Here is a 25,911-nt window from a genome sequence, read left to right as displayed (position 1 = left end):
CTGCCATGTTTAAAATATGCATTGTCTCAGCTTCAGCTGTCTAGACTGCATGGGTTCTGAAATCACCCACTTGGTGTACAGGTCAGTCATGGTACGGACATACTTGTTGCTGCTTCTGTTTCTGGTAGTGGTCCAATCAATCTAAACCAAGCACCTCCCAAGCTTCTTTTACCTGCATGGGACAACATTAGCATCAGTCAAATGCTGGTAAAACTGTACACAAGCTTGAGACTAGCTTGTTAGTCTCATGAGTATGCACAAATATTGTAAGCAGTACCTTAATGGAATGCAAGACTGGCACAACAGTTTGATGGGGTCATCAGCTGGCAGCAGTGACAAGATCTCACCTAAGAGCAACACAAAAATGTCTAGGTTGGCGAGAACAATAAACTAAAAATAACTTCTAAATCAAGAAGGTACCTAACAACCTGAGGTGGCAAAAGTTCTTAAGTACAGATACTTTAAAAAATAGGAAAAAGTATAAATTAAAAGTAAAGTACCACCTCTGTAGTATATTACCCATTCTTTCACTCGTTGATTATTGTGGACCAATAGTAGCCAGCAATAACCCTGTTTTGAGTGACTCTGACACCACTGTGATTGCAGTCCTGGGTTATTGTGGCACTCTGTAAAATCAGATGTTTTCTCTTCCTCTGACAGGACAACTAGCCGTATGTACCCGCTCTGCTAGAAGAGTCTGTCATCTGTTTAAAGAGGAAAGGTTGCAGTTCAAAGTAAAGAAAAATAAATCATATTAATATCTGACTCAGATTAAACTATATTTATGATCACTTTTATCACTATATGATCACTAATATGATATTAATACCCTGCTGAAAAAAATAAGCAATTCTATTGGATTTAATGGTTATAATAGAAATTGTTTTGGTTGGGATGGAAACTATGGTCTATGTACTGTGGCAGATGTAAACCTCTGAATAATCCCCAAAACAATACAAAACAGGAATTTTGTAATGGTTTTAATTGTAGAAAGCTAATGGTTCTGTTATCAAATCTATTTTTATTCAGCAGGGCACCAAGTACGAGAGCTGAACAGGTAATTACAGTTAACGTATAAATTAAGCACATGACATATTGTGTAACGTTAGACAGTCAGTTTCTCGGTATTTAGTTACCTTTGAGGGTATAATTCGTAGACGCCCGTTTTACCTTCCGACCTCTGTAGGGCTGTCAGGAATTTCTCCTTTTAAGAGATAATATTTAAGTTGTTCATCAAATGCAAAAGTCATACTGCTATCACATATACTCATCACCAATATCGAGCACATCCGCAGGACAAGTGTCGTGATCGGCTTTTGCACATGCGCAGTACAAATCAAGCAACCCCTGAACGGATCGAGTCGACTGTCGTGAAAACTGGATTAACCGGAAGTGGCGTCAGTGTCGCGCATGCGCGGAACAAATCTGTTTCCGGGACGGATCTGGTAGCGACNCATCACCACACTGACAACAGCATCATCACATTTACACCATCACCACACTGACAACAGCATCATCACATCTACACCATCATCACCACACTGACAACAGCATCATCACATTTACACCATCATCACCACACTGACAACAGCATCATCACATTTACACCATCATCACATTTACACTAACAGCATCATCACATTTACACCATCATCACCACACTGACAACAGCATCATCACATTTACAGTAACAGCATCATCACATTTACACCATCATCACCACACTGACAACAGCACTATCACATTTCTTCAGCAACATCTTGACTCTTAACTGTTCTGTGATGTCTTTAAATAATGTAGTAAATACAGTGTGGTGTGTGTGTGTGTGTGTGTGCGGTGTGCGGCGTGTGCGCGTGTGCGTGTGTGTGTGTGTGTGTGATGTGCGGGGTGTGTGTGATGTGCGGGGTGTAGCGCACACAGGAGAGGAAGGACAAGTATAATCTGAATGAGGAGGAGGAGCTGACTCATTTCGGACAGTCTCTGGCTGAGATGGAGAAGATGACTGATGTGATTGACAGTGGCAGTGACACTGAGGAGAATGGTCTTCTGTCAGGTGACACTGTTACTGCATGTTGAAACATCTGACACATGTGACGCCCGGCACTGAATTCTGATGAGTGTCTCTCTGTACCTGCAGCTGAACTCACAGCGTCACACTTCGGTGGAGGAGGAGGAGGAGGTCTACTGAGGAAGAAGAACACTGGAGATGAAGATGAAGAACACAAACCCAAATCACGACAGGAGCTGATCGAAGAACTCATCCTGAAATCTAAACAAGAGAAGGTTCAAACATCTCATCGTATCTCAAATAAAACACACTCATGGTTCATGAGTCCAGCTGGAGATTGTGAATGTGATGTGATGTTTCTCTGCTCTCTTTATGACTTTAGTGTTCGTGAAATGTTTTATCAGAAAGTGCTGGAATACTGTCAGGGGTGTAATGATCAAATGCTGTGAATGTTTGTCATCTGCACAGTGATGTGATGTGATGTGATGTGTGTGTTTCCAGCGAGAGCGTCAGATTCAGAAAGAGGAAGCGCATGTGCTCACAGAGAAACTGGATCAGGAGTGGAGATCCATTCAGAACCTTCTGTCCCGCAAAACCACAAAACCAGAACAGAAAGACCTGCCCGAGAAAACCAAGGTGACATTCACTCACTCATCTGTGTGTTCAGAGCTCTCTGTGTGTGTGTATCTCTGATGTGTGTGTGTGTATCTCTGATGTGTGTATCTCTGATGTGTGTATCTCTGATGTGTGTTTATGACTCTGATGTGTGTGTGTATCTCTGATGTGTGTATCTCTGATGTGTGTTTATGACTCTGATGTGTGTATCTCTGATGTGTGTATCTCTGATGTGTGTTTATGACTCTGATGTGTGTATCTCTGATGTGTGTGTGTNACACACATCAGAGATACACACACATCAGAGATACACACACACATCAGAGATACACACACATCAGAGATACACACACATCAGAGATACACACACATCAGAGATACACACACACAGAGATACACACACACAGAGATAAACACATCAGAGATACACACACACAGAGATACACACATCAGAGTCATAAACACACATCAGAGATACACAACTCAGAGATAACCAAGAGACACATCGAAACAGAGTTAGATCGAAATCGAATCGCAATCGCGATGTGAGACGTTGCGATTTGCTAATCGCAAGAGGCTGCGATGTGGAAACGATGTGAAATATAGGAAACGCGTCTGTTCCAAGCCCGCTTTGAGTGGCATTCTTGCTAACCAACAGAGTGAGCGCACCTCCGTTATGCCTAATCACACTGCAAATGCTAACAAACAAACAGAAAGCGGGAGAGAGAGAGAGTGTGTGTGTTATTATGGCATCTGCAGAGTCAGATCGATCATATTAGGCAAATAAATACTAAAGAACCATCCAATTCAGAAGACCGCACACACGGCCTGTGTTATACTCGCGGACTCTTCCCCGCGTTGCGCGTCTTGCGGAGAGCCGTTTAAACTTGACGCGCACACATAGCCCGTTTCATACTCGCTCGTCTCGCAGACGAGCCATTTAAACTTGATGCGCACACACAGCCTGTTGCCTTGACGCACGCGCGCACCCTGTGTCAACTCACGCCTAGCTCCGCGTTTCAAACAAATGTAAATTCTATCTAACTGTTTTGCTAATTTCACTTGGATGAAATTAAACATTCAGCACATTTTCTACTTGTTTTAAAAAATCCCACATACTTAAAAAATAATAAATCAGCCTATGTAACCTATGAACTATTTTAATAATTCACTAACACAATAGAAAATGTTATGGATTTAAGGGTTACAATGGGAGTTGTATTTGTTTTAATGGAAACTATAATAGTGTACACTGGTATTTGGATTCTATTGGTGTGATGTAATCTTGAAGCTGGGAACCAATTGAACAACAGTAAGCCCTATTTGAATAATGCCCAAAACACACTACAAAAATGAATTTTGTAATGGTTTTAATGGAAACAATTAGAATTTCTGTAATGTTTTTTTTTGTTGTTTTCTTTCAGCAGGGTAATTATACCCATACTGTGCTCCACACAACAATATTGAGCTGAAGCTTGAATTAGAAAAGTTAAAATCGCAAATCAAATCGCAATCGCAATGTCTGTCAAAAAAATCGCAATTAGATATTTTCCCCAAATCGCACAGCCCTACTGTATGATTTATAAGCTTGTTTCCTCATGGGGACCAAAACATGTCCCCACAAGGACAAGGGTTTTGGATATTGCCATCTTTGTGGGGACATTTTGTCCTCATACCGTAGGGTTTACCCTTCCCACACGCACACACACACACACACACACACACACAGAGGGCAGTGTAAGTGTCGGCACATGTTGACGTGTGTTTGTGTGTGTAGTCAGATCCACAGTCTGTGTCAGATGTTTCCTGATGCTGCGTGTAAAGTGATGCAAACGTTGCTAAGCGACAGCGCTCACAGTATGGAGGAGACACTGGAGGTCAGAGGTCGAGCTGCGATGCCGGATCTGGACATGGTGTGATGACATTCACTCACAATACACACACACAATAGATACGATACCACACACAACATACATCACAACACAAGATAACACACTACAAAGATACATCACACACACAATAACACACACACATCACAGAGATACATACACCACAGACATACACACACCACATGAATACACAACATATCACACACGAACCAAACACTGAACACCACTACACCACACTGAACACACACACTCACAAAAACACACTGAACCCACACAGTACATAAACACACACTGATACACACAACATCATACACGCACAAATAGATACTCACTACAACATACCAACATACACACACACAGAGATACACACCACACATAGATCATATACACACACATGAATACACACACACACAAGATACATCACACACAGATACACACATCACAACGTACACAAATCAAGAGTCATACACACACACATACATACACACATCAGAAAACACATAGCGAATAAAGACATCAGAGATACACACACATCAGAGATACACACACACATCAGAGATACACACACATCAGAGATACACACACATCAGAGATACACACACATCAGAGATACACACACACAGAGATACACACACACAGAGATAAACACATCAGAGATACACACACACAGAGATACACACATCAGAGTCATAAACACACATCAGAGATACACACACACATCAGAGATACACACACACATCAGAGATACACACATCAGAGTCATAAACACACATCAGAGATACACACATCAGAGATACACACATCAGAGTCATAAACACACATCAGAGATACACACATCAGAGATACACACACACACACACATCAGAGATACACCACACATCAAGAGATACACACACACAGAGATACACACACACATCACACACACAGAGATACACACACACAGAGATAAACACATCAGAGATACACACACACAGAGATACACACATCAGAGTCATAAACACACATCAGAGATACACACACACATCAGAGATACACACACACATCAGAGATACACACACAAGTCATAAACACACACAGAGATAACACACATCAGAGATACACACATCAGAGTCATAACACACACATCAGAGATACACACATCACAGAGTCATAAACACACATCAGAGATAAACACACAGAGTAACACACACAAAACCATCAGAGTCATAACACACACATCAGAGATACACACACACATCAGAGATACACACACACATCAGAGATACACACATCAGAGTCATAAACACACATCAGAGATACACACATCAGAGATACACACATCAGAGTCATAAACACACATCAGAGATACACACATCAGAGATACACACACACATCAGAGTCATAAACACACATCAGAGATACACACATCAGAGATACACACACACACACACATCAGGTCAATACACACACACAGAGATACACACACACATCAGAGATACACACACAGCTCAGAGATACACACACATCAGAGATACACACACATCAGAGATACACACACACAGAGATACACACACACAGAGATAACACACACATCAGAGATACACACACACAGAGATACACACATCAGAGTCATAAACACACATCAGAGATACACACACACATCAGAGATCACACACACACACACATCGCACACGCACACACAGTTACACACACACTCACACACAGATGTGATGCAGGTGTGCTTGAGTTCATCCTGAGTGTTACAGAGAACAGACAAAACAATATTTGCAGGATTGAAGGGACAGTTCACCCTAAACTCTCACACAAATCAAGCGTCTAGCGTTAGTTCTGGCGGGTCACGTGAGTCAAGCTCGCGTCAGCTGATCCTCCTCTACCTATAGAGATATGACGCTATCCCAGCTTCCCTTATTAAATTCATTCAGCTAACAGCAGCTTATCGTGTTGCTCAAGACCCCCTCCATCCCCAACTCCACGTCTCATTCACGATCCACGTCTGTTATTCCCTTTCATACGTCTCAACTACATTTGAATGATGAGTTACACTTGCACTGAACGATGAAAGTCTTTAAGAACTCATGACATCTGCTCGTTCTGTTCCGTTTACTCGGAGGGGGTCATGGCTGCGCTCAGAACAGAACCACACCGCCAGTCTAAACTCTATGCTAATTGTCAATCATTTTTGAGGGTGGTGAACGTGACAGAAATGAAGATCAAGAAGTTATCTGTGAAGAGTAATCCAGAAACTCCAGTGAACTGATAAATGTCTGATGTGGTGTGAACCTCCAGAGAGAGTGTTTCTGTAAAGCGTTCTGCGTGAGAGACGAGTGAGCAGATGAGTTTGACTTTCTGTCTGTGTGTAGGATGGCAAATGGAACCTTAAAGACGAAGAGGAGGAGGAGGAGAGTGAAAAAAAGGCTGAGGATGATGAAGCTGAAGACGAAGAGGCTCAGGATGATGATGTTGAGTCTGAAGATGAAGAGGATGATGACGCTGAAGATGGTCACTCTGATCTCCAGTCTGATGAAGGCAGCGAGGATGATGAAGATGATGAAGATCAGGCCTGTGATGAAGAGGAGCTCAGTGTTAAAGTGACTCCAGCTGTGAATGAAGAGAAGATGACGACTGAAGCAATAGCAGAACTGCCCTACACATTCACAGGTGACACACAAGCACTCACACACACACGCGGGCACTCGCATACACACACACATGTGAAAAATCACATGTTCTGTCATTATGTGTGTGTGTGTGTGTGTGTGTGTGTGTGTGTGTCTCTCAGCTCCAGACACGTACACGGATCTGAAGAATCTCCTGCAGGGTCACAGTTGTGATGAACAGCGTCTCATAGTGGACAGAACAGTGAAGTGCACTCATCCCAGTCTGTGTGCAGGGAATAAAGCTAAACTGCAGGTCAGTGTGTGTGTGTGTGCGTGAGTTGGTGTGTGTGTGTGTGTGTGTGTGTGTGTGTGTGTGTGTGTGTGTGTGTGTGTGTGTGTCGTGTGTGTGTGTGTGTGTGTGTGTGTGTGTGTGTGTGTGTGTGTGTGTGTGTGTGTGTGTGTGTGCGTGGTGGTGTGCGTGCGTGTGTGTGTGCGTGCGTGCGTGTCGTGTGTGTGTTCGTGCGTGAGTGTCGTGTGTGTGTGTGTGCGTGCGTGTTGATGTGTGTGTGTGTGTGTGTGTGTGCGTGCGTGTCGTGTGTGTGTGTGTGTGTGTGTGCGTGTGTGTGTGTGTGCGTGTGTGTGTGTGTGTGTGTGTGTGTGCGTGTGCTGTGTGCGTGTGCGTGTGTGTGTGTGTGTGTGTGTGTGTGTGTGTGTGTGTGTGGTGTGTGTGTGTGTGTGCGTGCGTGTGGTGTGTGTGTGCGTTGGTGTGTGTGTGTGGTGTGTGTGTGTGCGTGTGTGTGCTGTGTGTGTTGTGTGTGTGTGTGTGTGCGTGCGCGTGTGTGCTGTGTGTGTGTGTCGTGTGTGCGTGTGTGTGGTGGGCGCGTGTGGTGTGTGGCGTGTGTGTGGGGGTCGTGCGTGTGTGGCGTGGCGTGTGGTGTGTGTGCGTGTGTGTGCTGGTGTGTGTGGGTGTGTGTGTGCGTGTGTGTGGTGTGTGTGTGTGTGTGTGTGTGTGTGTGTGTGGGGTGTGTGTGTGTTGTGTGGTGNGTGTGTGTGTGTTTATAAAGTGTTTATATTCATCTGTACAGAAAGTATTTGGTTTTCTGCTGGAGTATGTCGGTGAACTGGCAACACAGAATCCACCACAACTCAAAACCATCAACGCTCTCATTCCGTGAGTAACGCACACACACACACGTACACACACACACACACGCACACACACACATGTTGGGTTTCCATGTTTTATGGGGACATTCCATAGACACAGTGGTTTTTATACTGTACAAACTGTATATCATATTCCCTCCCCCTAACCCTAACAATCACACACAACTGTCTGCTCTTTTACAATTTCACAAAAGTTCATTCTGTATGATAGGGCTGAACGATTAATCGAAATCGAATCGCAATCGCGATGTGAGACGTTGCGATTTGCTAATCGCAAGTGCGATGTGGAAGCGATGTGAAAAATAGGAAACGCGTCTGTTCCAAGCCCATTCTTGCTGGCATTCTTGCTAACCAACTGAGTGAGTGCACCTCCGTTATGCCTATCAGCACTGCCCCAGCCAACTGCGTAAATGTCCGTCATTAAAAAAACAAACAAACAGAAGGCAGGAGAGAGAGAGTGTGTGTTATTATGGCATCTGCAGAGTCAGGTCGATCATATTAGGCAAATAAATACTAAAGAACCGTCCAATTCAGAAGACCGCACACACAGCCTCTGTCATACTCGCGCGACTCTTCCCCGCGTTGTGCGTCTCGTGGACGAGCCGTTTAAACTTGACGCGCACACACAGCCTGTTTCGTAATGACGTTTATAGTACTTGAGTCCGGCTCCACACGGGCATCTGGCAATATGGACGAGGCTTGACGCACGCGCGCACCCTGTCGCACACCCTGTGTCAACTCACACCTAGCTCCGCGTTTCAAACAAATGTAAATTCTATCTAACTGTTTTGCTAATTTCACTTGGATGAAATTAAACATTCAGCACATTTTTTACTTGTTTTAAAAAATCCCACATACTTAAACAATAATAAATCAGCCTATGTAAACTATGAACTATTTTAATAATTCACTAACACAATAGAAAATGTTATGGATTTAAGGGTTACAATGGGAGTTGTATTTGTTTTAATGGAAACTATAATAGTGTACACTGGTATTTGGATTCTATTGGTGTGATGTAATCTGGAAGTTGGGAACCAATAGAACAACAGTAAGTCCTATTTGAATAATGCCCAAAACACACTACAAAAATGAATTTTGTAATGGTTTTAATGGAAACAATTAGAAATTCTGTGATGTTTTTTGTTGTTGTTTTCTTTCAGCAGGGTAATTATACCCATACTGTGCTCTACACAACAATATTGAATTGAAGCTTGAATTAGAAAAGTTAAAATCGCAAATCAAATCGCAATCGCAATGTCTGTCAAAAATATCGCAATTAGATATTTTCCCCAAATCGAACAGCCCTACTGTATGATTTATAAGCTTGTTTCCTCATGGGGACCAAAACATGTCCCCACAAGGACAAGGGTTTTGGATATTGCCATCTTTGTGGGGACATTTTGTCCTCATACCGTAGGGTTTACCCTTCCCACACGCACACACACACACACACACACACACACACACACACACACACACACAGAGGGCAGTGTAAGTGTCGGCACATGTTGACGTGTGTTTGTGTGTGTAGTCAGATCCACAGTCTGTGTCAGATGTTTCCTGATGCTGCGTGTAAAGTGATGCAAACGTTGCTAAGCGACAGCGCTCACAGTATGGAGGAGACACTGGAGGTCAGAGGTCGAGCTGCGATGCCGGATCTGGACATGGTGTGATGACATTCACTCACAATACACACACACGTCATATATGCATCCACCCCTGATGTTTAACTCTGTGTGTGTGTGTGTGTGTGTGTGTGTGTGTGTGTGTGTGTGTGTGTGCGTGTGTGTGTGCGTGTGTGTGTGCGCGTGTGTGTGTGCGTGTGTGTGCGCGCGTGTGCGCATGTGTGTGTAGTTGGTGTATCTGAAGATCACAGCTCTACTGTTCCCCACATCAGACTTCAGACATCCAGTCAGCACACCGGCCTTCCTCTACATCAGTCAAACTCTCACAAAGGTAAGTGTGTGTGTAGTGTTGTGTTGTATCACAGGAGGATGTGTGTAGGGGTGTGTGTGTGTGGTGTGTAAAGGTTTGTGTGTGTTTCAGTGCAGTGTTGTGTCTCTGGAGGACGTGTGTAGGGGTTTGGTTCTCTGCTGTCTGGCGGTGGAGTTTGTGTCTCTCTCTCAGAGGTTTTTTCCTGAGATGCTGAACTTTCTGCTGGGTCTCCTTCACCTGGCCGTCCCTGAAAAAACCAACACAGGTACCACAATTACACACACCAGTCACTCTCTGTGTGTGTGCGCGTGTGTGTGTGAGAGCACTAACACCAGCAGTAGAAATAGTTTCAGGGTTGTGTTAAGTGACGTGTTGGGGTGCAGTTTCATGTCAGACTGCCGTGACAGATTCTTTTCATACTCAAACACTTTTATTATTATTTTTTTATTCACATTCTGTAGCTGTTTTCAGATCAGATCTTACAGCACAATGTCAAGAGAGTGTTCTTTATTTACACACTGTGTGTGTAGGTTATGTTTTAGTGAGTCCGTTCAGACAGCAGGGGAGAAACTGTGATCTGTTGGTAGTGAAGGATTCGAGCGCATCTCTCAGCTGGAGCAGAAAACCCGTTTCGCTGTGTACCGCTCACAGAAACACACTAGACACTCCACTGGAGAGAGACCATTACAGGTACACACACACACACACACACACACACACACACACACACACGAAACAGTGTTTCCCGTAAGATTTTGACAGACTTGTGGTGCTGGTGACGTCACTAACTAATTAGCATATTTGTGACGTCATCACGTCGTGTTAGTGTTAGCGCACAGCATTTGGTTACAAATAGCAGCTGAACGCCGTGACTTGACGCACGAAGGCATCCCAGAGACACATAGGCAACGTAACGGAATTGTATTTGAATTACAAACAGAGAGCGTCTTTGCTATAACCAATCACATATTTAAAAACTACAATACTAATTTCTCGATAGAAATGCAATCAGAGGTCGTTGAAAGTGAAAATTAAAATGACATTTATACAAAACTATCCTCCAACGGGCGTTTCGGCCACCTTTTTTTTTTTTCGACCAACCACGTTCCTCGCATGTTGTTATGGAAACGACAGGTCTTTGTCATTGGTTAGCTGTGAAAAAGGAACGTTTTTTCAGAAAAGTTGAACTTTTTTCAACCTCAAAAGACGCTCTGAGCTGCAGAAAAAGGCGCTGGCGTTTAAAAAAGCGCTCGGGACGTTTTTTGAAAACACGGTTTACTCCATAAGATTATAATGTCAAACAGACGCTAGCAGCTTCGAAAAAGAAGTCAAGTCTGAACATGGCTGTATTTTACAACGGGATGCCACCAGCAGTCACTTTAACCGCTGCTAAAATCCTGATTCATGATCACAATACAGTTCATGTACATTAAAGAGCGGCTATACGCTGTTTGCCCTCTCGCCACAATGTGTCGCTGTATTATGAACGCTTCATTGATTTTAACTGCAAGTGACAGTTAAATACGAGAGGCCGAGGGCTCGCGCACACACATGGAGCTCATCGGAAGAGAGAGTGCATGCGAACACGGAAGATGAGGACGCACACGCGGCCACGCTCCACGCACACCAAACAAGTCAGGACAAGAAGGAGAGAAGACACGTAAACGCTGTTTATTCGCTAGTTATTCCATCACAGAAACTTGCCTTAAGCACGGATGGATAAAAAAAAGTGACGGCAAATATACTTGGGCGGCCATAAATACTGTATACCTGGGCGGACCGCCCCGTAAAAGCATTGTATGGGAAACGCTGTGATCACGTGACGACCATCTTCAAGATGTTTTAACTGTTGTTTGCATGTTTTGATGTTGTTTGTAAGCTGTGTTTGTGTCATGCAGGCTGTCAATCATTGATGCGTGTCTGGATTTAGTGAAGAGATGTACGACACTCTATACGGATTTGACGTCATACAGCCTGATCTTCCAGCCAATCAGAACACTGCTACTGGAACATCTTCCTGCTAAGAGTTACCCCGCTGAGATACAGGTTCACTCATCACACATGATCTGCATCACGTCACATCACGTGTCATGTTTTGTGATCGTTCTCTTGTGTCCGCTGCAGGATGTTCAGAAAGAGATTGTAGAGGCCATCTCTGCAAACCCTTCCCAGCATGCACCTCTAGTGTTCAAAAAGAAGAAGCCCATCCCACTGAAACTCTTCACGCCGAAGATTGTGCAGATGTGAGTAAGAGAGAGAGTGACATCTAAGGTTTCTGTGCGACGCTGTTTCTGTTCATCACGATTTCTTTTCACTCTTCAGACTGGACTACGGTAAAAAGCGAGGCGACACAAAGGAAGAGAAGGAGAGAGAGCGGCTGAAACACAAATACAAGCGAGAATTTAAAGGAGCGCTGAGAGAAATCCGCAAGGACTCGAGATTCCTGGCTCATGAGAAGCTCAGTGACATCATCAGCAGGTTTGCACGCATCACCACACTTCTTAAAGACACAGCACGCAGGAAGACGAAGTGATGAAATGCTTTTGCTCATCTGAGCGTGTGTTTGTGTGTCAGGGATACGGAGAGGAAGAGGAAGGTGAAGGAGCTGTACGGCAGTCTGTCCACACAAGAGGGAGAATGGAAAGCTCTGAAGAGGAAGAAGGGGAAGTGATGATGATGTCCTCTCTTCCGTGCTTCATACCAGAGCTGTTTTAATATTCTCCTGTTTGTTCACATGATGACTTTGTGTATATGATAAATGACAAGAGATGAACTGAATTTGGTGTGATGATTCTTTCTCTGAGTGATAATTGTTTGACTCGGCGTTGCTAGAACTGAAGCTCTACTGGGGCACAGGCCCACGTTCATTTTCCCACTTTTGTCTTGAAAGCCTGCTCGAAATATTCAAGTATCTTAAACGCACTTAACATCAACATTATTAACATGATTTAAGCACAGACTGTATAAAATATGGACGTAGTGTCCGTGACGTCACCCGTAGGTTTGCGAAGAGTAGAAAAGAGCAGCGCGCAGCGTTTTTTGTATGTTGCTAGGTAACCCGAAACAGCCACAACAAGTTTCTCCTCCATGTCTCCAGGCGTTCCGAGCATCTGTAAACTTCCGTTGCCACGAGGGAAGCCCCGCCTCTCCACTCATTCGATTGGACAATGGAAAAAAGCGCACATGACGTCAAGCGCTGAGTTGACTTTTTTCAACTTCGGGCGCTCAGAGCGCTCCGCCTAAAACGCGAGGCGGCCGCGCCCTGCCAACTGAAAACAATTCAAAAGAGGCGCGTCTCGCAACAAACGACGCGTTCTGTCTGAGGCCCTTAAGTAGGCAGAGCTGGTCGTCGCCATCTTGGCATCGCGCGTCACTCCCGGATAATCGAAAATGGGCAAAGAGGCAGGACGTGGGTGGAGCTGATGTGCCTGGTTGCTGAAACAAGCCACGCCCGCCAAGCTCGACCTATTGGCGGTTGACATTTAAACGCTTACTGTTGATGTAAATTACCTGAAACTGCACAAAAAATGGCAAAATTACCTCTATAGACCTATAGATAGAATATATAGAAATATTTTTTGTGCTGTAAAGTTGGCCATTTAACATGGGGCTCAATGGGCAGTCGTGGCCTAATGGTTAGAGAGACAGACTTGCTCCCCGGGCGCTGCAGTGATAGCTGCCCACTGCTCCGGGGGTACGTGTGGTCACCACTTGTGTGCGTGTGGTCACTACTCTCTGGATGGGTTAAATGCAGAGGTCACATTTCGGGTATGGGTCACCATATCTGACTAATAGGTCACTTTCACTTAATGAGATTCTGCTCTTGTGTGGAGCCGGCCTCTAGCGGCCTGTCGATCAATTCCAGTTTTAGTCACTTCCGTGTTGCTTTCACCGCTTGGGTTTAAGGCGTAAATGGCATTCCACTGCATGGAAATAACGAAAGCAGAGATCTTTTTTCTTGCATATTTGCATTCTTCTTCATTACAAAATGATAACAAAGAATAATTGCATCTTTTCAAGAATTTACAATGCAAGAAACCAATGAAACTAAAATGAAGAGCATTTATATCAAAACAAAGGTTTTCCCAAACGAGACTTTTTCCTCTAATGTTCTGATACCTGACTGGCTGGGGTTGTACAGTAGTTTGTTGATCAAGTCTTGATAATCGATATTATTTAGAAACGTAATTAGTTTCGTTATAGCCTACCTCAGGCGCATGTCGTCACCTCTGCTCGTCTGCGTACGCAGCTGCAGTTGTTGCAAGGAAACGCAGACACGCGCGCACAAAGGTACGGCACGAGTCGCCGCCAAGTTTGTGTTTTTGATTAAAGTGCGCGACCGCGTCGCTTTTAAAAGTGTGAATTGAGTTACTAACATTGCATTTAGATCAGTTGTTTGATGGATATCAATGTAAATGAATACACAAATAAAGTAAATTGTTAAAACTTAAACTTGAGATTTATACTGTGGCACGTGCCCCAGTAAAAGGGGTCTAGCGACGCCCCTGGTTCGCTTTTACAGTAACGTTAAAGACACCAAAACCAGCAACAGTTCAGACTGTCAGAACTCTCACACAGAGACACACGACGTGGGCTGAAATCAAGCTTTATTTAGTACTTGCAAACATATTTTTGGTCACACACATTTAGCGTACGTACACTCTTAAAAATAAATGCTCGTTGTCAGGCCGTGCGGTTCCAGAAAGAGACAAGTTTTCTTCAGGGCGGCCAAAAGTTCTTCAGACTACAAAAATATCAGAAACATGACTGAAAGGTTTTCTGAGACCTCAACATGTGTCTATAGTGTGAAGAACGGTTTCTTTTTAAGAGTGTAGTTTTCTGTCAGACGGCCGGTTAACTTTAGATTAGCGGGACGAGTCGTGTCTTCAATCCTCAGAGGGATCCTTGAATAGCTGTGTGCGTCTCTACAGTACGAGACACGGACATGGTTCTGGCTTCCGTCACGGCTTCTGGATGGAGAAGGAAAAACGAAGCCGTCAAATTCAAATAAACACAACGAATGCTAGTTCACATCGGCTCACGTCTTATTTTACCTGCCACTCCGTCAGCAGAGATTCCCAGTCGTCGCTCTTCTCCTTCCAGAAGTTTCCTGTAGGTGGCGATCTCGGCGTCCAGCCTCAGTTTGACGTGAAGCAGCTCCTGGTAGTCGGACATGTATTTGCCCATTTCTGCTTTGGTCTCGCACAACTGGGTCTCCAGCTGAGCGATGACGCCCTCCAGACCCACCGCCTTATCCAGATGAGCCACTTCCATGTCCTCCAGCTGCTGTTCCAGCGCCCCGTTGCACGCTCTCAGACCGTCGATCTGGTTCTGCAGGTCTGACACTTGGTTGTGGAAGGTGGTGATCTCCTCCTTCATGGTCTTCATCTGGTTCTCATGTTTGCCGGCTTGCTCCTTCAGGGTGTCGAACTTGCCCTTGTACCACTTCTCGGCTTCTTGGACGTTGCGGGCGGCCACGGCCTCGATCTCGGCGCGCATGTTGCGCAGGTAGGCGGCCAGGTCGGGTCTGTCCGAGTCCAGCTCCACCGTTACCTTAGACTCCTCGATCTGTCGGAGGAGGTCGGCCACTTCCTCGTCGTGGAGCTTTTTCAGGAACTCGATCTCGGCCACGAGCTGCTCGATGCGTTTCTCCAGGTCAGCCTTCTGTAGCGTGGCGTTGTCCACGTCCTGGCGGAACTCGCGCAGGATGATTTCCGCCTCCTCTGAAATTCAGCAACAGAGAATCAGTTGGTTACAAACTTGAGATGTTTTTCTCTTTAAATGGAACCTTGTTCAATGTTTTTGCTCAGTCTCACCTCTGAGGGCCAGCTCTTCCTCCAGCTTCAGTCTCCAGACCTCCACCTCCTCCTCGATGTATCCTCTCTCGATGTCAGCCGCTCCCTTCTCTGCCGTTAGAGCTTCGATGAGATCTTTCATCTCTTTAAACTTCTGCTCGTATTCCTCCCCGAGTCCAGCGGGACCTCCCTTAAATCGGCCCTGCAGGCTCTCCAGCTCAGCTCTCAGGACGGCGTTTCTCTGCTCCAGCGCCTGGACCTTCTCGATGTAGCCGGCGAAGCGCACGTTCAGCTCCTGCATCTCCTCTTTCTCATTGGCGTGATGCTGATGGATCTCCGTAGCGACTTCCACGGCCTGACTCTGGAATCCGGCCCGGCCGCGGCTGTACGACGACCCGCGGCATCGAGAGGGCGACGGGCTCTGGACCCTCATCCTGCTGGATCCGCTGACGCTCAGGGTCTTCTGGGAATACGATGAACCTCTCATGTCTGTGTCGTCCGGGTTGGGTTTGCCGACTGTGGAGCGAGTTAGGAGCGGGGTTTATATGGGCCAGCGAAGAATCTTGCAGGGCTCCTTGAAAGTCCTGCAGGGTCTTGACATGTTTTAAATGTGGATCATGACGCTGAAGCGTCTCATTAGCTGGAGTCTCATTGTCATGAGGTCGAGCGGCTCTCGCACTTCAGTGTCACATACTGACCCTTTTCAATGTGTGCCGCCTGTTTTCCATCAGCAGCAGCATCGTCTCTGGAACTCTCTGACGCTTCATCATTGTTTCCATTCCAGTCTTGTAATTGAGTTTGGGGTGTAAGCGGAGTTGTGTCAGTTTGATCACTTTGGAGTGTGATTCTTCAGAATCTGTGCTCATTATCAGCGAGGTGAGGAGCTGAAGACACTGTGACATCATCAATGCTGGAACACACTCTTCTCCAAAACATGAAGGTTTGAGTCACTGAACATCAGTTTCACATGCAGCACGTCTCCTGATGTTGCGTTTCATCGTCATGTGTGTGATTCATCTGTTTATCTGGACTGATGATGTATCATTATATGTACTCGCAGAACAGTGATGTCATTGAATTCCTTGTTTAAAGTTCGGGCCTATAACAGACATTTATACGTGTGACCCTTGTTTTTCTTTTGTTTGATGTTGACTGTGATGTATTCAGAGCAGACGAGTTCAGTGTGTTGTGTCAGAATTCTGGTGATGTTGTCTGTAGTGCTGGAGAAAAGAAATACACTTTTATTCAGTCAATATTCAAATGCAAATATTTCATGATGTTTGTTGATGTTTTAAAAGTTAAATTTAAATGGGTTTGAATGTTTTTGTTGTTGTTGTTGTTTTCTGACATCACAGCTCATGGTAAAGATTTGACTCTGAAGGTTTGTGTCATGATGTCATTTTCATCACGTGCCTGTTGAAGTACTGACTACTGAGAAAATGATTCTCTATTGTTTATTTTTTTTGTTTTGTGATAAAGTTGCAGTCTATATATATATAAAGAATTTATTTGCAAAAACAAAACGAAGTTTTTAAAAATCTATTCAAAAATCATGTTTTATTGCATAAGTGAGATGTATTTTTTTTAGTTATGATAACTTAATCAAAACAAACCAGCTGCAGTTTGATTGATATTAATTGAAATGCACAATAACAAAACGGATTTATTTCTTTTTGCTCATGAACTCCTCATATGTACACATACATTTGCTTTATACATTTTTTTTAAATACAATGTTTTTGCTTAAAAAAGTTACAAATAATTGAATGTCCTGAAAAACTTTCTTGGGTCATATATTAAAACATGATGTTAGATTATAGTTGAAATGGGTGAATTTTGACACGTCAGTTCACATTCAACCTGAGGAACGTGTCTAAATGTTGACTGAATGGTGATATAATCTGATCTGAAGACCGCTGACATTCACACAGGACACTTTCAAGAAACTGTCTGTGTGTTTAATAAAACAGAAGGAAGTGTTTCAGTCATTTGGAGCGTTGAGGTTTTTTTATGCCACTAGAGGGCGCAAAGATCCCACACAAACATCTGAAGAGCCTGTGATAGTTTTACTCATCTCTCTTCTATCAGTAAAGCTGGACTTGAAACACACGTTCAGCTGATATGATGATGTCACCCTTCACATTATATGATCAGTCTGTTAAACATTTGTGACGCATTAATTATGTAGGCTACAAGAAAATTTGGGAAAGAAGTGATTTGGGTTTCTCATCATGTTTTTTTTTGCATGTAGAAATATATTTTATTTATGGGTTCATTGTGATTCTTTGACTCTTAATGAGAATTAACAATAATAAATGACATCAGTGAGCAGCAGCGTTTACTAACACATCTGATAACACACACAATCATCAGCTCATTTGTCAGATAGCAGACAGAAAGAAGTCGCTATTTATTTTGATTTCTTACAGTTTATTTTTTATAAACGTCCTGAAGTTTTGTGCTGAAGTGATGAGACTGAAGGATCAAATCAGATCAGATCTGTGCGATGATATGAATCAATGCATGTAAAATCATGTTTTCATATTTAAATCATCATCATCATCATATCTGTCACATGTGAGCTCTGAATGCTTTTAGTTCTGGACACACAACGACTAGAACAATATTCACTGACAAATGATCTCACACGCGACACATCTCACTGAAGGCCAACTGGAATGTTTCATAGATCTTTGGCCAGTTCTAGATGAATATTGTTTGTTATTTGCTATAATGCCATTACATTTAATCACATAAATTCAGCCCCGAAACACTTTTAGCATCACAGGAGGACATGTGTGTTATGCTACCTAACCTGACTACAAAAACATTTACATTTATTTAAACGTTTTATTTAAATGTATTCAAAAGTGCAGGATGACGTTTGACTAATAAAATAAATGCATGAATAAAAGGAAACGTCACATTTCTTGAGTTTCTGTGATGGAAGTGAGATTTATGTATTTATTGCCACAGATACAATACAACAGTGCTACATCACATTGCCAGAGATGTACATGTTTTCAGAGCTTTTTGGTTATCCATTTGTTCCAATGTCATGACATATATTTTAAAATCATTGATAAGATGTGAAATGTTTGGTTTACATGAGGCCCACTTTGTTTTATGTATATGATATTTACCTAATATAATAAATAACTGTATAATGTATTGTTCATTACTTTGTAGATTATCATTTTCTAAATAACACTAATTTCCACCATACTTCCCAATTTTCTATTTACATCATTTTCCAAGTCTTTCCAAAGTAATCATGCATAGATACAATGGTAAAACAGATGTAAAATAGTTTCTTTTTCCATCCCACAAAATTCACAGATATATGAAATGTCAAGTTTAAACCTTTCTAAAACACGCTTAACAAGATCAATTCTATGCAGAATTGTATACGATACCTCCTTAATTCTAGATGGACGTGAGATTGTGTGAAGAAGCTTCAGAATGATGACGTGAATCTCTCATCTCATCGCGTCACGTCACAAACTTTACAAACCACTGTGACTGTCATTGTTTTGTAAACGTCACACAGGCTCATGTTTCAAGCAAGAAGTCTGAAATGATGACATGCACACATTGTGGGACATGTGAACAAATAGCCACATTGTGATACTGAAGCGCACGCAAGCACGCGCACACACACTCAGGGCTTTCCCTGCTCCTCCCTTCCGGAGTCCCCACTATCACAGCAGACAAAAGAAGACTCGTTCCGTGAGTTCCTCGTGGCGGTTTACACGTGCGTCATGTAGGGGCGGGGTCGATATCAGCCACGCGTGCACCTGCTCACAGTCACCACGGCAACACAAAAAACAAAGTGTTTCTTTCCCGGGAGATCCTGAGGAATGTGTCTATCAAAGTCTTGTTTGTCAGGTATGCGGTTGCTAAGGCGACCAGAGGCCGTGCTCGCGGAAAACCTCTGATGAGCAGGTAAGTGCGCCACACCTGCGCGCGCCCGTCGCCATGACAATACTCCAGTGTTTGGCCGGAAACGTGCCCATAAAAGCCTACAATGGTTGTAAAGAGCTCGAGTTTGATTGGACAGCGGCGCAGATTGATCTGTTACATAATCCTGTCATTTTCCACTTCACACACACACAATTATAATGATTATAAACTAATGCTACCATTTATGCATTTGAATGATTTCTGAACACGTGATGAGAATGTGAGGGCTTTTGATCTTATTTCTGCATTCAAACATTCTCAGTCAATCTCGAAATCACGTACCTGTGCCACGAAGCTCCTGCAGCTGTTGGGTTTGAGGGTCACGCAGGGGTTTGTGGGTAGTTTTGTCCAGATGTTTGTGCATGTGTGCTGCATCCCAGAACACCTGAAGTTCTGAACAAACAGATGATTAACATCACTAAAAGAGAAGACACTGACAAACATCTGACCATCTGTAAAAAAACGGATAAATCAAACGTAACAAACACACATGAAGAAACATGTCAACCATATTTCCCAAATAAGTCATACTTCATATCTAGACAGCAACGCAACTTCTGGGTCATTAACTTAGTTTTTAGATTCTCACGACTGTAATGCAAAAAAAACGCTTAACGGTTATTAACAAAATCAGAATAAATTGATGTGATGTATGGATGTGATCCGTGAAGTTTAAATATTTTTTGGTATTACAAAAATGATAATTATTGACATGAAAATCTAAGGAATTCTCGCAACAGACTTCCTTTTCTTTATAGAAAAATATCATTTCAGCCTAAATCTCCTGTTCTAGCATTTTTAGATTTTTTAAAAATATTGTTCTGTACAATTTATTAGCTTTTTTGCCCATGAGGACCTCAATTTTGGTCCCCACAGTGACACGAGTCCTCATGAGTTGTGTGCATTCAGGTTTAGGTCCCCACCGGGATATACAAACATGAATACACACACACACACACACACACACACACATTCCAGCAGTTCAGCACCTGCCTCAATCATTAAAAGACACTCGCTCTGATGTTATTACTTCAGCTCATTTTAACATTACACAAAATGTTAATTTATTCAAGCTTTGAAATATTCACGAGCATTAATGAAGCACCCAGCTCGATCTCCGCGGCTTTAATCCGCCATTAATAATAATCCTGCTATTCAATAAAATATCAATAAATCAAAGTGACTTTAATGATGAATAAATGATTTATCACTTCAGATGAGCTCAGATTGAAAATTTATTTATCAGGCCAGACATCATCGTTTCTCGTATTACATTATTTCTGATCTTACACATCAAAATCATTTATCAATCATTTATTTGTTTTTACTCAGATAAAAAGCAACCGCATACGATACCATGACAACACTCTTGCATTGTGCCAGAAGATTCTGCAGAGATACACTCTTCAAAAACATCTGTTGACATCTGAATCCTTCAGAACAATGAAGTCACATATATAAAGTTACCATGAATATAATAACTTTATAAACTATATCAGCGGAATGTAAATCATTTCACATAATATTGAGCTGTGCAGCTTTTGAATGAATGATTCTGATATTGTGTTTGGGTGCCAAATGATATGAATGCACACACACACACACACACACACACACACACACACACACACACACACACACCACGGCACACGCACACGCACACACACCGCAACGCACGGCACGCAAGCACGCACGCACACACACACACAAACACCAAGCACACACACACACACACCTACAAGCGACGAGCTCATGAAACACAGCAGTTCCATCGAATAATGGAATGCATAGTCGATATAAAAAACTGGATGAGTAACAACTTTTTATTACTGAACTCGGACAAAACGGAAGTGTTACTTATTGGACCGAAAACTGCTATAAGTAACAACCAAGAATACTGTTTAACTATTGACGGATGTTCCATAAAACCCTCGTCGTCAGCAAAGAATCTTGGCGTTCTATTCGATAGTAATCTGTCATTTGAGAGCCACGTCGCCAACACCTGTAAAATTGCGTTTTTCCATCTTAAGGATCACGTCAGTGGAAGATTGCGGAAATTCAACCAACCGCTCACTCCACCCCTCCCGTCTCCAAACACTACGACGGCTGACAGAACATGGCGAATTCATGCAAGGGGACCCGCGGTGTATGTAGAAGAAATAGCTCATTCTAAGGTAATAAAAACATAACGCTTCATTGTGTAAGCTCTTTATACACCTCTGAACACATAGTATGTATATTATATTGCATTTCTGTCAATAGATCTCCAAAAAATTACACACTGACCTTTAAATCACTGCAAAACTATGTCACTTCACTATCAGATGCAGAGAAGTTAATTCATGCATTCATGACATCAAGACTAGATTACTGTAATGCACTGTTAGGTGGTTGCCCTGCAGGCTTATTACAAAAACTCCAATCTGGTCCAAAACGCGGCAGCTCGAGTTCTTACACGTACAAAAAAGTATGAACATATTAGCCCGGTTCTGTCAACCTTGCACTGGTTACCTATAAAGCATCGCGTTAACTTTAAAATCTTGCTTATTACCTATAAAGCCTTACATGGTTTAGCTCCTCAGTACTTGAATGAACTCCTTTTGTATTACAGTCCTTCACGTGCATTACGCTCTCAGGCGTCCTGTCAGTTGGTAATACCTAGAATTTCAAAATCAAGTGCAGGTGGTAGATCCTTTTCCTATCTAGCGCCTAAACTTTGGAATAGTCTTCCCTGCACTGTCCGGGAGGCAGACACACTCTGTCAGTTTAAATCTAGACTAAAGACGCATCTTTTTAATCTTGCATACACTACTCTTCCATAATATAAATCTTCTGAGGGTTTAGGCTGCATTAGTTAGATCAACCGGAACCAAAAACACAACTGATGTACTTGTTGCATCAAAGAGTGCAGAACAGTACTCTACTCTCAGCCAGTCTTGTCTCATTGTTCCAAGGTTACCACAGCGAGCAGGATGCAGTTCATGGCCTGACCTGATGGTAGAGCGGAGAATGGGAAGCGGCGACCCGACAAGTCCTTACTACAAAATGTCAACTGCTAGATTATCAATGATCTTAAACCTATTATCTACCTTTTTACTGTGATTATTTTCTTTTTCTTTAGCCTAATTGTGCAAGCACTGTCAAGCTTGAGATGCAGCAGTGGTGTCAGAGGAGAACTGGTTCCTCTGGTTGAGTCTGGGTTCTCCCGAGGTTTTTTTCTCCATTGGAGATTTTGCATACTGTTGTGCACCGTTCGCCTGACCGGGGGGCTGCTGACATCAGCTTTAGAATGTACAATTTTCGTATTTATTAATATCACTTTAAATGTAACATTCGGCTTAATTTATTTATTATTACATAGAGGAATTTATAGTCCGTATAATATTTGACCGGTGTTTCTCTCTCATTTATCTAAAATGTGTGCTCATAACCATGCTCTGTGTGTGTGTGTGTGCTTGCGTGTGTCAGTATGTGTGTATATTGTGCTCTGTGCGTGTGGAGTTTTATGCATGTGCGTGTGTGTTCATGTTTTTATATGTTAGTGTGGACCTAAACCTGAACGCACACCAACTCATGGGGACTAAAATTGTAAAAAGTGCTAAATTATAAAGACTTGACACACACACACACACAAACACAAACAAGCCAGTCTCGTCTGACAGGTGTCACGACTCTCTCTTTCTTTCACACGCATGTCAACCTGCGACAGATTTTCCATGATGACAGCAAATGATGCAGTTTTCTGTTCACATTTACATATTCACACGACCTCACCTGTCCCTATAGAACTCAACACCCTATAGACCCTATAGAACCCAACATCACCACGACCTCTTCTGACCCTATAGGGCAGGGGTATTCAATTAAAGTTCCAAGAGGTCCAGTCTTTATACTTTCTTCCAAACGGAGGTCCGGACAATATGTTTTTTTAAATAACAAAAAAATAATATTTAATCAATTTAGCCCACTTGGATATATATATATACACAGTATATATAAGGTATGATCTTTTATCAGGCCATTTATTTTATATTTTGATATCCACAGTATGTATGTATTCTAGGCTCTGTGGCTTTAGGGGAATGCCCTCTTAAGTCTGATCATTAATATTTGTAAACAAAAAAGCTACAAACAACAAATTTAATGTAATAATTAAATCATAAACAGAAAACAAAGTTACTTACTAAATTAGCCTTTCCATGCCTTTCATAGCAGGACTACTTATATCTTTAAATTCCCAGTTAGAACAAAATGTGATCCTGCTGGTGAAAACCCAGCGAGTCTTTTTACTGTTTTCTACATAAAATCATCCTACAGAATATTCTGTGAAAATACAATATCTTCAATATTGACTGAATTCTAGTCATTTCAAAGATTAAAAATTTAGTTAATGCTTGAAATTAATCTTTGATGTTTGTCAAAGTATTTAATAATTAATTCGTTTATGAGACGTTAGCCTGGGTTTTCACAGGGACACAAATGTTTACATGCTGATCAATAATGCTAATGATAAATGTAGGCTAGATAAAAACGTTCATAAAATATCGCAAATCTGGTTGAAAGGTTGAAGACATATAGCAAACAGTAAACAGACTGACAGAAACAAATACTTTAATATTGCTGCATTTTGTTTACTGTTGTCTCCATTTATCTGCTCTGCGTGTCTGCACTAGAGTTGTTAAAATAATCACGTGTCTGCTGCTCTTCATGCGGCGCGTCTTTGGCGGGAGAAAAGCAGCGCACGCGGAGCGGAAAGGGTTCAAATGAAGCGCGTTTATAGCTAAAAGATGTCACAGGATATATCCTGTGATAAAAGATCAATTACATAACTGTTCCTGAGAGTACGCGTGATGTGATTCTCCGTTGTGTAGACGCGCGGCTCAATTTAAACAACTGAAAGAGTCAAAATTTTAAATGTGTCGCGGTCCGGATGAAACGAAGCAAAGGTCCGGATCCTTCCCGCGGTCCGACAGTTGACGATGCCTGCTATAGGGTCACACCTTAAAGAGAGAGAGGAGACATTTTAAAAAACAATAGTGCATAAAACGTGAGTGAAAACTCGTGTTTGTGTAGAAGAATCATTCCTGTCTGGCCACATTCATACACACAGATCTTCTTCTCATGAGACGTGTTCTGCTCTATAAGAATCTGAAGCGCTACGCACACACACAGATAATGAATCTATGTCTCATATTCATGTTGAGTTGATATAATGTCTGTTGCTGGCTATGGTATGATGTGTCAGTCATTTACAGAGAGATTTATTTAAAACACAGTGACTTTTCATATGTGACCCTGGACAACAAAACCAGTCTTATGGGTCAATTTTTCGAAATTGAGATTTTGTAATCTGAAAGATGAATGAATAAGCTTCCTATTGATGTATGAGTTGTTAGAATACAACAATATCTGGCTGAGATACAACCGTTTAAAACTCTGGAATCTGAGAGCGCAAAAAAATCAAAATATTGAGAAAATTGCCTTTGAAGTTGTTAATCAGGGGCACTGTGGCAGACCATCCACTCACAAAAATAAAGTTTTTATATATTTAAGGTAGGAAATTTACAAAATATCTTCATGGAACATGATCTTTACTTAATATCCTAATGATTTTTGGCATAAAAGAAAAATCGATAATTTTGACCCACACAATGTATTTTTGTCTTTTACTAAAAATGTTCCCGTGCTACTTAAGACTGCTCTCTCTCTCTCTCTCTTTCTCTCTCTCTCTCTCTCTCTCTCTCTCTCTCTCTCTCTCTCTCTCTCTCTCTCTCTCTCTCTCTCTCTCTCTCTCTCTCTCTCTCTCTCTCTCTCTCTCTCTCTCTCTCTCTCTCTCTCTCTCTCTCTCTCTCTCTAGTCTCTCTCTCTGTCTCTCTCTCTCTCTCTGTCTCTCTCTCTCTCTCTGTCTCTCTCTCTCTCACTCATCTCTACTCTCTCTC

The 25,911-nt window shown here is 42.5% G+C and overlaps 2 protein-coding genes across 2 annotated transcripts in view; one reads left to right on the top strand and one right to left on the bottom strand.

Moving 5' to 3' along the window:
- The first annotated feature begins 49 nt into the window (after positions 1-49).
- nop14 (NOP14 nucleolar protein homolog (yeast)) lies at positions 50-12,992 on the top strand. Its single transcript, XM_057359789.1, has 16 exons — positions 50-91; positions 1,912-2,053; positions 2,138-2,283; positions 2,510-2,644; positions 4,405-4,536; positions 6,873-7,170; positions 7,292-7,422; positions 8,195-8,280; positions 9,811-9,946; positions 10,134-10,235; positions 10,326-10,479; positions 10,745-10,904; positions 12,113-12,260; positions 12,339-12,457; positions 12,537-12,692; positions 12,789-12,992. Exons 1-16 carry the CDS (start codon positions 50-52, stop codon positions 12,883-12,885), a joined length of 2,184 nt encoding a protein of 727 aa, XP_057215772.1. The 3' UTR covers positions 12,886-12,992.
- A 107-nt stretch (positions 12,993-13,099) lies between these two features.
- LOC130570317 (vimentin) overlaps positions 13,100-25,911 on the bottom strand; it is a 22,394-nt gene continuing 9,582 nt past the window's right edge. The window contains exons 4-7 of the mRNA XM_057360570.1: positions 20,255-20,365; positions 16,031-17,229; positions 15,269-15,937; positions 13,100-15,184 (exon numbers count right to left, since the gene is read on the bottom strand). Of these exons, the coding sequence (XP_057216553.1) occupies positions 15,108-15,184; positions 15,269-15,937; positions 16,031-16,496 (1,212 nt within the window). The 5' untranslated portion in view covers positions 16,497-17,229; positions 20,255-20,365 and the 3' untranslated portion in view covers positions 13,100-15,107. The remainder of the gene's footprint in view (positions 15,185-15,268; positions 15,938-16,030; positions 17,230-20,254; positions 20,366-25,911) is intronic.

This window comes from Triplophysa rosa, linkage group LG19 (genome assembly GCF_024868665.1).
Source record: "Triplophysa rosa linkage group LG19, Trosa_1v2, whole genome shotgun sequence".
Classification (NCBI taxonomy): Eukaryota; Metazoa; Chordata; class Actinopteri; order Cypriniformes; family Nemacheilidae; genus Triplophysa; species Triplophysa rosa.
Note: the sequence above shows the minus strand (reverse complement) of the source record. Positions and strands in the feature narration are given on the sequence as shown.